Genomic DNA, 16,064 nt, shown 5'->3' with positions numbered 1-16,064 from the left:
GAGATCAGCTACAGACACACCCTAAGCGTTATCCTACTCACCCGTCTCCCTAGCATTACAGTATCTTACCCCTTTTCTGACCCCTCCCTTCAATTTCAGTCCATCTCTCATCTTTCCCTCCATCTAGCCATCATTCATTTGCTCCCTGAACATGATTGCTGTGATGAGCCCCTAGCGAAAGCGACACTGTAATTATGTTAACATGCCTTTGTGACCACTTCCTGTCTGGCAGAGCTTATTTCCTGCTCCCACGGGGCATTTCCCATTGGTTAACCAGCTCTTTTGGCATTTATGTCCCAGAAGAATACAGTTTCCAGAGACGCAGCCTGTGAATGCTCTGCGTTTAAGCATTTGCCCAAGTGTGAAACAGGGCTGTGAAACAAGCAATACATGCAGACATGACAGTTACACAAAGCAACTGTCATTGTTAAAAGCACTGAAAGGGTGCTTCACACAAATACAACCTCAAAAAGCAATGTTCAAGATTGAAAAAAATAACACAATTAGGATATGGTGTTGACTCAAGACAAACCTATGTGCACTATCACACTACTGTTTCATTTAAAGTATATTCCCCAAATTGCAGTGGCTCCCCACAGCTGGAAATCAGCCCATGCAGCAGGAATAATGTAAACACACTGAATATCCATCATCAGAATGTGTTGCTCAATCTGTTTCTAAATTACATACACATACTTTACACCCTGAACAACCCGCTCCCTCACCTGTGCACGTAATGTAGTTGGTGAACAGAGTCGATGGCCAGCACCATCTCAGCCAAGTAGAACTTGGCCATCTCCTCGGGGAGTCGGTCTTCAAACTTACTGAGCAGTGTCAGCAGATCACCACCCACGTAGTAGTCCATCACCAAGTACTGGACAGACAAGAAGGCAGTAGCAACACAGTAGATCAGTCAGGTCATGAAAGAACTTTTCACATGAAATTCAAAAGTACGGAACCCATGTATTTGCTGCCCTGCTTCATTTCTCCTCTTCCCCTCCTTCATAATATTGTTACTATAAAGGTGCAGTGGGTGTTTGAGGAGTTTCCTAAAAATAAATGTATAGAAGGGCAGCAGTGGATATTTTTAAAGCCTTGGGTAGTGTCCATGGTAAAGCACTTGTTGTGAGAATGTGGGAAATGGAATGGCAAGAAGTCCTGGCATTTGAACTCAGGGTCACAGAGAGCGAACAAACTGTCAGCTCGGAAAGAAGGAACGCATGCCTGCAGCAGCCAATAGGAGTAAGAAAGCACTTGCCCGACAACTCATCGAGCTTCAAACTGAACTGATCTTTTATATAAATATCTTCCCATGTTATGCTTTGCGTGTGAAGTCAGGGTTTAAGTTACTTTATAGTAAAAATGAACTCACTCGTGAATAGTGAATTGATGAAAGTGGCATGTGGAAATGGTTGGTAAGAACATTTACATTAAGTTTGCTTGTTGTATGTTTAAGGAAAAAACACTTCCTGTTCAACTGTGCACACACCCAAACACCCACCCACTCTGACACGCACACAGTAAGAGAATGCTGTGTTACCAGATTATTGTCGTCCTGGAAGGCGTAATGCAGGGTGGTAATCCACTGGCAGTTCCCATTGACCAACACGTCGCGCTCCTCCCGAAAGCATGCCGTCTAAAGACAGATGTGATAAACTTCAGACTCACATGATGCATTACATCAACAGTAGGTGAAAGAACAAGGGTTCCGTTTTGTTTCTAAACAAGCCACGTGCCTATTAAATACATGTAAGGCCGCCTTTAAGTGATATGCTTTTTAGAGCAACGAGAGAGGAAAGTTATCTTTATACCAAGGAGGTCAAAGCTCAGCGTATAAGTTCTTTGAACCAACTGTGACAGTGTTTACAATAACCTTGTCTTGAACATAAGGCAAGCGAGGAAACCCCCAGGGTAACCTGAGTAAACGGACATTTGTAACCTGCTGGAGGTAGGCAGAGGTAGGAGGTTTTCCTAAGAGTATATTTCTATAGCAAGGACCCACGACATGTACACAACCAAATAAAGATTACTTGTAGCAACGAATGTTTATGCCAAAGTTAACGAATACTGGATGAAGAAAAAAAGTTGGGTCAGAGCATTTCTGTGGCTGAACAGTAGGTCAAGTTCAGCACATGCACTCAGAAAAAAAAAAAATGTGTGATTACTCAAAAAGTAAAAGATAAAAGTAAAGATTACTCAAAAAGCACCGTGACCTCTTTCTGCTCTCAGTCGAAATGCTTTGAATAAAAGAAAAGAAAACTCCAGCTGCTGACATAACAGCTTGATTCAAAAACAGAGTTGTAGGGGAGGGGGACATCTCCTCACTGATGAGCTTTGTGTAAAAGTTTTACAACCCATGCAATTTCCTGCAACAGTATATGCCTGATCTGAAACCAAGATAGATACAGGTCAATATCTTAAAAAATGTTTTCTTGTATAGAATGACAGTTATGAGGTTAGACTGCACATCGTCTCCCACATCCAGGCATTTGTTCACGGGTGCATGTGCCGACAGCAGGAATCGGTTCTGGCCTGTGACGCGTGAGGCATGAAGAATAAAGACCCAGGGGAACAACAGGAATGTCAAACTGTCAGGAAGAGGTCGATGAGAAAAACATGCAGCGGCAGCCCGTGCCACTCAGGCCGAGACATGTTCTACAACAATCCATCAGGGTGGAGGAACGAGGGCTGTGGTTTCTCATGACAACATCACTTCTTTTTTTTTTTTTAAGGAATGATCAATCATTGTTATTATTCACTTAAATAACTCCACAATCCACAAGCAGGACGAGTGCTGCTCCACCCGCCAGCAAAGGTTCAGCTTGGTTGATGACACTAACCTCGGCTCGCTTCAGCATCTCCCACTTGTTGAGAATCTTCATGGCAAATACCTTATCGGTGTTTTTCAATTTTACAACTGCAACCTGCAAAAAGAAAAGAAGACAGGTACAAATGTTAAAACTATTAATCACTTGTTTGACGGCAAAGCCAGTCCAGGAATTTGGAGCATGTTGAAAACACAGACCGGCCGACAACCAGCAAGCACATTTTAATCTACTTATTGAGGCAACAGGAAGGCTTTTAAGAAAAACTAAATGTTAATCACATGACTGTATTATTACTTTTTTTTAAATTAAATTTACTTTTCCTTCTATGTGTTTAATTAAAACCCAGAAAATTATGGCATGTGGTCCCATTTGATAAGACAGAATTTAGAAGGCAAGCAGCATATAAATAAACATTATGAGCAGGAAGTGACCATATGTGCTCTCATAAATGTGCACCTCTCATATCCACACTCAAAAACAACAGACTCACACAGATGGACAGATAAAAATGAGTCACACTAGCACAGCTTGAAGACAAAAGGGAAAAAAAAAATCAAAACCTTTTGATCAGCGAGGGCAATGATTAGAAAATGGGCACATATGAGTGAGTGGCAAAATTGTGTTTGTGTTCCAAAATGTGCCATTTCATAATTTTGTATTAAAATATGCATGAATAATACGCATTTTGTTAACTGCCAGATTGTCATTTGATGCAGGATAAATGCTAAAACATGAAATGCTACTTATTAAACACAAAGTGCTTTTATCACACCAATGACCTGCACTCCACACCTCACAATGCAGATGACCTACAGACTTTGAATGCCTCACCAGAGGTAAAGCTAACTGACTGCATGCATTATAGAACATTAGATGGAAAAGCACATTTGAAATTCAAAGACACGTTTTACAAGACAGCGTGCTGTTTGAAATTAAGTATTAAAAGTAAATCGCTACAAGATATTGTTATAAACTGTCAATTGAAGTAATTTATCTTCAGTTATCCTGTCTTCAGTTCACACTCTTCCATTGTGTCTTTACACTATTGTTTGCCATCATAATATAACAACGCCAACTTTCCATTCATTTATAATGACTCAACATTACGGTGATGAACTCAGCTCCAGCTTCATGTTTTGCCAAAAAAGGAGCTGGGCAAGCTGCTGTAACAAGCCACTGCAAGCTGACAGCTGGACACTCCATGTTTATGGAAATGCACATCCTGGCTGATTCCCTTTTGCTGTCTTAAACTGGCTTCTTCGGTGGTTAATTGCACACAGACAAGATAAAGACATTCTTTCAACCCTATTACACACACACACACACACACACACACACACACACACACACACACAACTAAGTCTCCGAGTACACAGTGCATGCACCCTGACGCACGAATGAATAGTGAAACAATCACAAGTGCCACATACAACAGTGAGGTCTGTAGTCTATTAAACGAGCTGGGGAATGCTGCTAATGCAATACAATGATAACATTCCTGCAGTGTTTGGATTTCCCCTAGTGATCCCTCACCAGAGGAGGTAAGGAGTGGAGGCGGAAGGGAGAACGGAGGACAACCACGGGGGGAGAGAGAAGTGTTCTTGGCAGCATGGGACTGTTTTTGTCCTTTTCTGTATCACTCGCTCCTCCCCTCTCTCCACTGTTCCTTCTTTAATCTTGTCCTCCCTGTTAGAACTGATGTCAACCACAGGGCTCAAGTAGAGGCAGAGTTTAATAAGCTGTTCTTGTTGCTGTTAGCTGAGGGCTTCACTTATGTCAAATTGGGCTTAATCAGTTTGGAATGGATAAGGAACAAAGCACACTGATACCAAATCAAAATTTGGTATCAGTTTTACAGCCAAGGCCACAGTTACAAGCATGTGGCTACTGACTAATGCGCTAATCTTAAAACTGTGCAGTAATGTTTAACTCAGACTACTGGCACATGACTCAAGAAAAACTCTTGGGAATCAGACTTTGAACCTTGCCATTGTTTCTCTCCAGCACCAGTCACTGAGCTCCATAAGAACAGGCACTTTCCGGCCTGTTTGTGTTGGTGCATTCTCACAGGCAACAGGCCAGTAGACGGTGCTCCATTCATCAGAGGAGCTCTACCACGTCACACCTGCGCCATTTTTCTGCCCGCTGCTGACAAAGGGAGGATGAAATCAAAACATCCTGCACTCAAGCGCTCTCACCTCCCTCTCTAACTGTGTATTCTTTCGTTTGATTTCCTGTGTCTGCCTGTCTATCCCCGTGTTTGTCTTCCAGAATTTCAGGAGGCCTTCCCAAAATACACACCTTATGTTTTCTTAATCTGATCTTAGGTCACATGCTTATTATTACTGTCATCTTCTAAGAATCTAGTAAAACATCCCACCTTTGTTGACATAGTATTTTACTGTAGTCTGCTGAAGATGGAGGCATTTAAAGTCGGCGCTGGGAAAATAAACCATCTTCATTGTGCCCATCTGTCTTAGCCATATACACAAGTTAATGGCATGGTGTGTTCAGTGTCTTGGACCAAAGCTTAGCAAAATTTAAGTGCTTTTGCCATCAGGTCAATATCTGCTACATTATAATTGTGTTTATAGTCTCTTTAATATCTCAATTCAAACATGTACATGTACTGTACAGCTGGCTGAGGAAACAGGAATGTTGCCACAGGGAAACACCATTTATGGGTCACACTACAGTGCTAAAAACAAGCCAGAAACACACAGACACACAGCTCAAGTACACACTCCATCCCAGCAGCGGCCTTGCAGTAGCCTAAACCTTTTTTTTTTGGATATATTACAGCTACATGAGAAGGGTGTGTTCATTATTTTCCTTTCTCTCTCCAATTTTCTTCTTCTATGCAATTGCAATTCAAAATATTAAATACTACCTTACAAGCATCAAGCACAGCTCAAATTGGTGTTGAAAACAGCATGTATAATGCAGTGCAGTGCCAAGGTAAATATATCTAGGTTTACAGGGCTTTGACATTTCATAAGAGACTTGGCTGAGAACCACGATACCTGTCACTCCAACATTCCGCAGATTTGACATCATTACCTGAAACCCAGTCACAAACATACTTCATCTTCCCTACGGGAATAGATAAAAGCAAAAAATAAAAAGAAACATAAACATATACACACACACACACACACACACTAGACTGGATTTACTTCATTTTCTGTTCATGGGTTAAGTGAAAGAAAATTGCAAGAAGTTGCAGGTAGAGTCTTGCTTGTGCTTAGTACTACGCAATGTCCCTGGAATGCAGAAGATAGTTCACAACAAATGCAACCACACTGTTCTTCTTTCATAACCCTGGTATTAAAGTATAAAGGTAAAAAAGAATAGCCTTCCATTGTTAGATAATGTCTGCAGATCATCCTGGAAAATCTTCGCCTCAAGGAAGGAGTTCCAGATTAAGAGATGTCAAAGGCAGTACATGTACAACACCTAAGGGGTGCTTGATATTAAATAAATAAATAAATAATAATTGAAAAAAATGATGTAAGAGTGGTAAAAACCTGATGGAATATTACCTCTCCAAAGGCTCCTCGTCCAATGACCTTAAGGATTTCAAAGTCCTCCTTGTGAAGACGCATCTGCTTTACTTTAGACGTGAAGGTCTTTGCTGCAGAGAGAAAGCAGGCAAAAATCAAGTTAGACAAACATGACATAGTGATATGCAAGACTTAATGCATATACAGATATATGCAGAAACGATATTACTTTTCCTAACATAAGCCATATATTAGCCACAATTATCTCACAGGGAGACACTATTAAGCTGCGATATGAGACTATAAACAGTATTGCATGAGCCTTCATGTCAAAACCTTAGATTAGGTCACAAAAAATGTTACTTATGTCATGAAGCTTCTGGAACAGACAGATGTTTAAAGCAGAATCCAAAATAACTACAACAAGGTTTTACTATTTGAAATGCTTTTGCTAAATAGCCTTAGGGTATGAACCATTACTTCTACAACTGTTTTACAATCGAGCTATAGCCCATAATAATTACACTACATGATAAACCTAAAAAGACCCATTGCTAACAAATTTACTGCAATAAAAATGACTACTATGGCTACTAAAACTGACTTTTCCTGAAGTCTCTAGTGGGTTTTAACAAAACTGTCACGGCCAGAAGGCAAATTCAATGTTGTCGTATGACTCAAGCCCATGTGTTAACACACTGAGACACCTGCCAGTTTTTCCTTTTACTCATCAAAGGATTTGAGTGTTTGTAATAATCATGATCTCTTTACAGCACATGACACCGGACACAGAGGCTAGATGATAAAGCTAGCTATTGTGATGTAGGCTGTTATGGTTACTGGTGGCAAAGGCCTTGGGGAAGGATTTGTAGGGGTCACCGGCATTCTCTCACAAAGCTTGACAGATTCCATCTATTTCCCTCATTTGTGAGAAGCACTTCCTGGTTTACATTATCCCAGCATGCCCAAGATAATTGGTCGCAAGTTCATTGAGGTCAGTGTATTGGTTGTACAGATTTGCAGATAATGTGAAAGATGACTTAACTTAGCTTAAATTAAACCAAACGGGCTCAATAACCTCTCGCTATTTTCCCTCACAATTGCTGCTGACTCAACTGACAATTGGCCTGGGAATACAATGGCGAAGAGCCAAGCAAAGGTATAGGCCCGCTACACAATTCTACAGACCAAAGAAGCTCCTGCAACTCACGTCCTGATGGGTAGGGCTGGGAAACACCAGACATGGGAAACATGATTAGTCATTCCTCTGCAGACCAGCTTCAGAACAATAAACCAGAAATACTGAAGCTAAGTCATGTGGTTGATCAACACTTTGGTATGTGATGCTAGCTGCTGGCAACTGATCAAAAATACCACAGCTGTGAAAAAACAAATTGTTTGCTTGGTTTTGCTTACAAAATGTTCCTGTGAATCCCCATTTCCCCTTTTTTATGCATTGTTTCATTGACTGACTCCAACAACACATAGTGGTGCTTTAGTTGGTCATAGGTTTGCTGTAGAGGTCAACAAGCTAATGCTAGGTTGTGTAATGATCTCTGTCTCTGATGTCTTGAATTCAGTATACTGTAGGTTACCTGCTATAGTGGCTGACATACTGACTGACAAGCAACTAATCATATTTACCACCAACTAACTCAAGACTTGTAATGGAATCTCGTCCAGACCTTCGCTGCAGATACAATTCTCCTGATGATATCTGTGCCACTGCTTCTCTAACTAGACACAGCATGTCCACCTGAATTGCCTACATTGCCTTGGATTCATATTTACGTAGTAGATTAAGTATCACAGTAACACAGTTGTGCCGGGGTAACACAGGAAAGTCACCGCCCCTGAGGGCGGCTTATCCACCAGTCAACACTGACCTCCTAAACCTTTGTGGCTCTGATCCACTGGATAAAGTGTGATTTGGCAAGACTTGAATCGCCAATAGCATCTCCTAAAAAGATGCTATGCTGTTAGTTATAAACTACGTGGCTAGAACATGTATACTCACTGTGGTTTCATTTTTTTTAGCCACAGCTGACATGGAATCAGGATCAAGCATTGAGAATAAAATCAGGGTAACAGAGGAAGAAGCTGTTGATTAGTAGCTGCACGCTGACTCAGGAGCTGCACTGCACTAAACCAGCCACATGAGAAATGTCTTTCATTTCTGAGCCAGGAGCCCAGAGGCCCTGTCCACAACAAAGCACACGTACAACTCAGACACACACATGCACGCACAACTGGATTATAATTGATGACTATGTCTTACTGTGGCATTGATAGAAGTTACTACAGACACTACAAACAACACGTTCTATAAATTGCTGTCCTGAATAGGACAAATCATTGGCTATCACTCCAACAGTAGGTGGTCACGGAAACATGTGGCAGCTATTAACTAGTTGTTTTATCCTGTAATTTATTAAATGAAAGGTGTGCATCATATTTTATCATTACTACCATAGTATATGGCAACCTTAATATGTGGCATATGATGTGGTAAACTTGCAGACAAATATTATCATTGGTGATATAGCTTTCCCTCTCTTACTCTAATGCTAAATATGCATTCAGGTAGACCTAAACGTAAGACTTGAGCAGTTGTTGTCACTTGGTTTTGCAAATCAAAGGACAAGTTTGGAAAGATATAACATGTCCGTCACATTAATGTAAAGCATGCTTGATGGGGAAGATGTCCACCCACAGACACGCAACAAGTGCACAGATACAAAAACACTGGGAGATACGTATACACTTGAAGGCTACAAAAAGTACACAGACATATTTGGTAAGTAACAAGCCTTGGGATCCGGAGAAACTGGAAAAACATGAGTGACGCAAGCTAATCCACATAGGCAGAATGGTTTAGCCCCAAAATACTGAGCACTTATCAGGCCCGTCTTGCTCCAAAACTGAGTCAGAGCTATTTTTGTGTGAAACGCAGTAACATCAGACAAGTGTGTTCACTTAGCAGTCAGCCCACAAATGATATGCTCAGTACTGGCAACAGGCCTCAGCATGGGTCTCTTCCATGCAATGTCTCAAGCCTGTGTTTATGTGAAATATGTCAGTTCATGTGTGAACATAATGCCTGTTAAAACGGTGTGTGGATTAGACTGAATTATACATTTATCATCTACATCTATAATTGTTTATGTGTTTGCTTTTTTGATGATTCTAAACTTGACCACCACCTCAATTTTTGAACCATGAAAACAAATGACTGTGGAGGTTATTTTTCATCCAGGTCATGTTTACCCCAAAGGTTTTGTTCAGTGGCAAGTGGACTTTTTCCACCTTTACCTGCTTTCAAATGGGCGTGTTCAGATCCTCAAGAGCCTTCTGCCAATTGCTACGGAATAAAGCAGTATGAGGTAATCATTTTAATTTGTGTGTTTTAATGTCTGCTCTACATTGCCATTATGGGCGTTACATTGTGGGAGTGTTCCCTGTTCTCTGCCTTTTAGTGACACACCCACTACTTTGGTCAATATTTAACAACAACACATTATCTGTCTGTCTATCTATCTACATATATATCTCAACATCAGGCAATCTAAAATCCACAAACCACAGCACATTGCAAAAGGAGCCTTCCTTTATATTGGGGTGCCTGTCTTCATATTATGTAGTGTTGTGAATTGTAGGTTAGAAAAAAAGATGCTTGTTGTTTGGAGACACATTCTGCTAGCTAAACACAAGTCAATTCAAATTACATACATATTGTTTATAATACTGTTTTCGTGAGGACAAATAAGAAATCAAGAAAAAAGAAGCACAAGGGCATGCAGAGCCTCACGAAATTACAAAGGTCAAATAAACATACTGACATACCAAAAATATAAAATAAAATCAGAACAGGCAGGATTGTGCCCAGCACATGGGAAAACAACAAAAGACACAAAGAGACAAAAGGAACAGAGACAGTTGAAAGACATAGTGGAGTGTCAGTAAGTGTCCAACCCTTTCACCCACACCAACCTTATGCCCAAACCTAGAGTGGGACAGAGGGGGGTGCATCTGGAAGCCATAGCAAGGATTATTTACAACCACAGTGAGGTAATGACACAAAAATGCCGCTTGCAAGAAAGGAGACTAAGAGAGAAAAGCTCTCAAAAGAAGATGGATAATGGCAGACAGAAAAGGTGGAGACCTGCTAATGGCCTTCCCTTCCATGAGACCACTGCACAATTGAACTTATCACATAATATTAGTAGTAGTATTCCACAGCAGTGAAAAGGATGGAAATAAAACATGTACACATTACAGGCCTGAATGGCTGAATGCTATATCTACATTAAACTAATTCATTCTTTTATCAGAAATAATAACTTAAGTCACTGTTTACAGTAATAAAACTTAAAGGAAAACTTTCCCGATCTTTAATGGGGTTGACCAAAACGATGTCGGGCAATATTTGGGAATGAAGGGACACTCAGACTCCTCCATAATTTCTATGCAGAGTTCTCAATTATTTCTGTGGTAAGACACCTTGGAAGATTGTTTGCCATGGGCTCAAAAACTAGTTGTAGTTGGCCATGCACCCCCAGTAGAGAGCCCTAAGCAGGAGTCCGGCAGAGCAAAAGGCAGGCATCCTGCAACAGACCACCAGATGCATCATCTCACCAATAGAAGCACCACTGAAAATCCCAGTGCAGCAATAAATCTTCCGCTGCTGGTTTATCTTGGATGAAGTTATATGTTGTACTGCTGACAGTGTGTATATGTTGTGATCAGTTTTGGGTTACATACAGTACGTTCAGAGGCCCTGAAAACTAGCTTCAGGACACACCAGGAGAAAAAAAAACAGCCGGGACAGAATGATCAAATGAGCACTGAAAAAGTAATATATTTGACCGTTTATTGTTTTAAGCTTGCGCTGTGAAGTTTGAGTAAAGTTACGAGCTACAGCTTGTCGTGCTTTGGACAGGGAATAGTATTAGAAGAACTGTCTTCTAAATAATCTGACATTCGGCCATTAAATACTAGTGCTATATGCGTATGCAAGGAAAAACAATGGCGCTCCAAAGCTGCACTCCAGCAGGGTGGCCACGCCCCCTATCTGCCTGGCCCCGCCTCCTCAGTCTGACCGTTGCTGGGACAGGTACAGAGGAAACCAGGAAGCACTAGTTGTAGTCTGTACATCCATGGCAAATAATCAGCCAGGCTGCGTTGGAGGAATGAATGAAAGATTCCTCCATATTTGCTATGCAAACAAATTGGGTGTTTGTCGTTTTGGTCAACCCCCCCCTTGAAAATCTGTGAAGTTTTCTTTTAATGTACCAGCTAGCAGTTTCCTGTGAAGTCACTAAACTGTTCCGCCACGCAGACAGAATTTGGACCCACAGTATCTGTATCATTTTCCTGCCACATCATGGTTTGGCCCAGAGATCAGCATCGTCTTATCATCCTACAATTCCTGGCACGAAGCGCAACAGGCTGCTGGGCTTTTACTGCATATGTCCTGTGCTGATCCTAAAGACCACCCAACGTGCAACAAACTCCACCAGTGAGAAAGACACAATGAATAATATTTGAAACACATGCTCAGCAAGCACAAAGGAAATATTCACAGCTTCTCCTCCCATCAACTCTGTCCACCTTTCACACTTAAACCAATACAACTGTATCCTTTTACGCGGTCATTTTATCCAGTACATCAGTGCTCATTTTAGCTAATTGCTGATACTGCGCAAAATAAGGGTAAAGAAAAAACATAACTGCTTATCTTATCTATCAAAAAAAAAAATAAAAAAATCACATAGCGTTAAGTATTTCCTTTCAAAACACACCGTTTCTAATTTGTTACAAATCTGCTTCTTTGTTCTTCTAGAAATAAACACTGGATTACAAAATGACTTCCTGGTTTAATAAAGGCAAAGTAAATGCAACCAGGTGATGGCTGAACAAGCAAGGTCATCAAAGAAAGATTGAAGTAGTTTAACTCAAGTAGTAAAAGAGAACAAGATTGTTTAGTGCCATGACCCTTTGAGTAATTCATATGAAAGTATCTTTAAATTCATCCAGTAAATTACCTAAACATCAGACAGAAATAGAAACAGGCCCATTCACAGCCAGAGGTTCTCCCTACAGTGTACAGCTGTCCAGGCCCCATAGGCATGGTCAGGGGCCACCAACGGCTCCACAAATCATGTATGATCCATGTCTGCTTTAAGACAAGTGACGGTACACTATTATATTATTAATAAGTACTGAAATGAGGAGGACACTGGATATCACTAAAATAGGACAGAAACATGCTTCAGAGCATTAAATTGCATTTAATGCTAGACTGCGCACTCGTGACACACATACACATACTTCTACACAGACAATAGTAAGTTAGCCTCCATGCTGTTGTACCTTCTTTGTTGTAGCTCACTCTTTATATTTTATCATCTCGTCTCCCTCATTTTCACTACTTATTCTTTCCCTGTGTTTCATGTCTTGTCACACTAATAAAAGGATAAGAATGGCCAAAAGGATGTTGAGTATAGAATCGCCCCGCGGCATTACAACGCACAAACAGGATGTTCCCAAAAATATTAAGAAACCACAAGCAGCAAAGAAAGGCAAGGAGCTTGACAAAACAATAGATCAGATGTGGTGGGTGTTCAACCTCAAAGACTGCTGCAGTGTGCCTACACCCAGGGCAGTAACGTGGGAAAAACTGCCTTGGCGGGGCAGAGCTACAGCACATCACTTGCTGCCGTCTGTACAGGAAGTGTTCTCGATGTTTCAAAGAATCCTCCAGCCCTACACATAGACCTGTTCAACCAACAGTGCAAACAGGATGATTCACACAATTCTGTGTCAACACGGCTTCCAGATATATGGCATCTTGCAGATAAAGAGCAATGCGAACACAGGCTGCCAGGCTATGTTGCCCAGCTTGGCTCTGGTTCCAAATTGTCTGCTGCTCAGCTGGTGAAGGAGGAACCAGGTGCTGCATTGTTCCTCTGCTAAGTATTGACAGGACCAGAATGAGGATTAGGGGCCAGTAGGATGTAAAGAAAAGAACCCAGTGTTTCATAGCGTAAGCAACTTTAGAACAACTGATTCACATAATAGAATTAAATCTACATATTTATTTACCATGTTTCAAGTGTCATCATCTAGAACAGTAATAATTTCAGTGGATGCCTTGATTTCATCTCAATATAGATAGGATGTACAGGCTCTAGAGTTTGCTACCAAAGAAACAGACATAGACAGCTGTATGGATCTGGTATTTTTATTTCTTGCAGTAGAGCCTGCTGCTCTATGTGAGCAACAAATTACTTTATGGCAACCTCAGAGTTCCCTCACAGCCAGGAGACGCCACATCAGCCTGAAAGGAAAAACACTACAGGGTGCTTATGAGAACCAGTGCTACAGTAGGAACAACGGGCATGTGCTGTGGGAATGTTCAGACACCTGAATCCAATTCCTGAGTGTGTAAAACTACAAATTGGCACGGTTCACACTTGACAATGTAAGTGTACTGTGGCAGCGCAGCAAGTCTCTGAAGCACATTTAAAGTTTCAATCAATTAAACAAATTAGTTTTACTGTTTTTCCTTTTTACTGCTGGTGTAGTTCCACTACAAACAAGTCACAACATCCTGACAGATAATATAACAGTTTCCTTTTGCTTTTCTGGGCTCATCCTCTCACTGAATTTTCCTTTCGTTGGTAGCTTGTGGAAAATTAGGGGGGTTGTTACCACGCTATGGTCCTCTGCAGGACAACCAGTACAGCCCTGCGCAGACATTGTACCATTTATGGGTTTGATTCCCAGTGGGACCACCCATACTATAAATGGATCCATTCAAATGGATAAAAGCATCCGCTAGGCATTTAAGACCTTTAAGGCAAAGGGGGGACAACCAGCACAGACCAAGAAGGAATTTTAAGATTCATGTTGAGAAGACGAAAACAGATAGAGGTTTGGTAGCTGTAACATCAGTAGCTGGGGGGTTGGAGGAGTGGAAAGATATAGGAGGAGTCAAAAGAGAGACATTTTAGAAAACAGAAAGACACCCACATGATCCAGGTTTTTTCTGTACGAGATGAAGATGTGTTTAACTGTGCGACTTCTGTGGTAATATGCATCGTGATAGAGGTAACCCAAGTCCTCTTTCATTTTATGCGAACCTGCTCTAGCTGGGAGCCAACAGGAAGAGCCTGAAGCAACAGCACATTAGTTCGGCTGAGGTGACAGTAACTTGGTAAAGAGGCAAATATAAGTGTCTGAGTAATTAATTTATTCAATGAAAAGCCTAGATCTCAAATGATGTTGGAGTTTTGTACAAACAAACTTCAACCTGGAATCAATCATGACGCCAAAAGGAAAAAACACTTTTTATTGTACAGTTAGTCCCAAGACCATTCCAGCTTAGCTCATGCTTTAAATTTGTAGCGAGCTACATTCCCCAAATTACATACCAGCGTCGACCCACCTGCAACAGTCAACCAATGAAGGACATGTCAAACCACTATGTGAGTAGATGACTACTCACGCATGTACCCACTTAAGTAGACTAACAGGAAAGAAAATTATAAGTCATTTACTAAAAATAAAACTACTACTTCTACCAACACTGTGGCAACTCTAACCAGGTGATGGCCTGTCCTGTTACTAAAGTATGATGGCCAGTTTGTGGAGTTAACCGAGATCTGGAGAAAACCACTAAATTACTACTTTTTGCATCCAAAAGAAATGAATGGGGCAGAAATGCAATACATATTCACTTCCTGTCTGCTGCAGCCATGCACAGCCAGACACTTTGTAGGCATCTCAAAAGAATGCACCTGGCAACAGCTGGACCTGTTGGAACATGCATGTTCAGAGTAGAAGTAGGGTACAGGTAACCGACACAAAAATTGATTGTTGAAAATGTATTTTAAAGCAAACCTTATAAAGCTTAGAAAATGACAATTGTCTTCACTTTGTTGCCATCTGAAAGAAGTTATTCATGTTTATATCACAAGCATTTAAGAAAATGGTCCCACTATCACACATTTTGTTTTTACCTGGTTGTGAAAAGGGGCGTTATACAGTATGAAAATGTAGCCCTCTACATTTAGGACGTATCGATAAGCCCAGGTCCAACAGAATAAACTACAGCACCAGAACAAACAGCAGCTCTGCAGTTGCAGGTAGATACCTCGATGACAGTTACAAGACTAATGACCTCACTGATAAGCAGATTGAGTTAGCGTGGGTGGCTAAATGCGCAGATACACCACAGGCTGTACTGCTACACTTGTAATAGAGTATGACCAAGCTCCCACGGCTCCAACATGGACCCAATATTCTAATGCGACGTTCATATGATGTCGTATACTTGGCATGTCACGAAACTGAGGGTGATCACTGGAAGGAGCTAACCCCATTGAAAATCTGTCAAATTACCCTCTGGTGTGTGTTCTCTGGTTATTCTAGGTCTCCAAAATTTATTATGAAGTCAATGTGAAAAGAATGCAAAAAGAAAATTTCAGATGAATAAAAAAAGCTTTCATCTAAAGTATTCACATTTGTTGAGCAAAAGAGAAAGATATTAACATAACAATTTTAAAACCTTGAGATTATTATTGAAATAATACACAGAAAAACCCCTGAGTTAAGGCATTTCTCTATCAGAGGAGATTTAACTCCTTTTTAAGAAAAATGAATTCGCACAAGTAAGGCATTTTGAAAACAGATGGGGAAACTCTGCTAAGCAATTAAGGATAAGCATTTG

The 16,064-nt window shown here is 40.9% G+C and overlaps 1 protein-coding gene across 8 annotated transcripts in view; it reads right to left on the bottom strand.

The window, feature by feature from the left end:
- The window catches only part of cdc42bpab (CDC42 binding protein kinase alpha (DMPK-like) b), a 47,686-nt gene that overhangs the window by 21,936 nt on the left and 9,686 nt on the right, over positions 1-16,064 (bottom strand). For all 8 annotated transcript variants that reach the window (XM_055506325.1, XM_055506324.1, XM_055506326.1 and 5 more), the window contains exons 2-5: positions 6,371-6,462; positions 2,841-2,924; positions 1,541-1,636; positions 726-874 (exon numbers count right to left, since the gene is read on the bottom strand). In XM_055506325.1, the coding sequence (XP_055362300.1) occupies positions 726-874; positions 1,541-1,636; positions 2,841-2,924; positions 6,371-6,462 (421 nt within the window). The remainder of the gene's footprint in view (positions 1-725; positions 875-1,540; positions 1,637-2,840; positions 2,925-6,370; positions 6,463-16,064) is intronic.

This window comes from Betta splendens, chromosome 24, assembly GCF_900634795.4.
Source record: "Betta splendens chromosome 24, fBetSpl5.4, whole genome shotgun sequence".
Classification (NCBI taxonomy): domain Eukaryota; kingdom Metazoa; phylum Chordata; class Actinopteri; order Anabantiformes; family Osphronemidae; genus Betta; species Betta splendens.
Note: the sequence above shows the minus strand (reverse complement) of the source record. Positions and strands in the feature narration are given on the sequence as shown.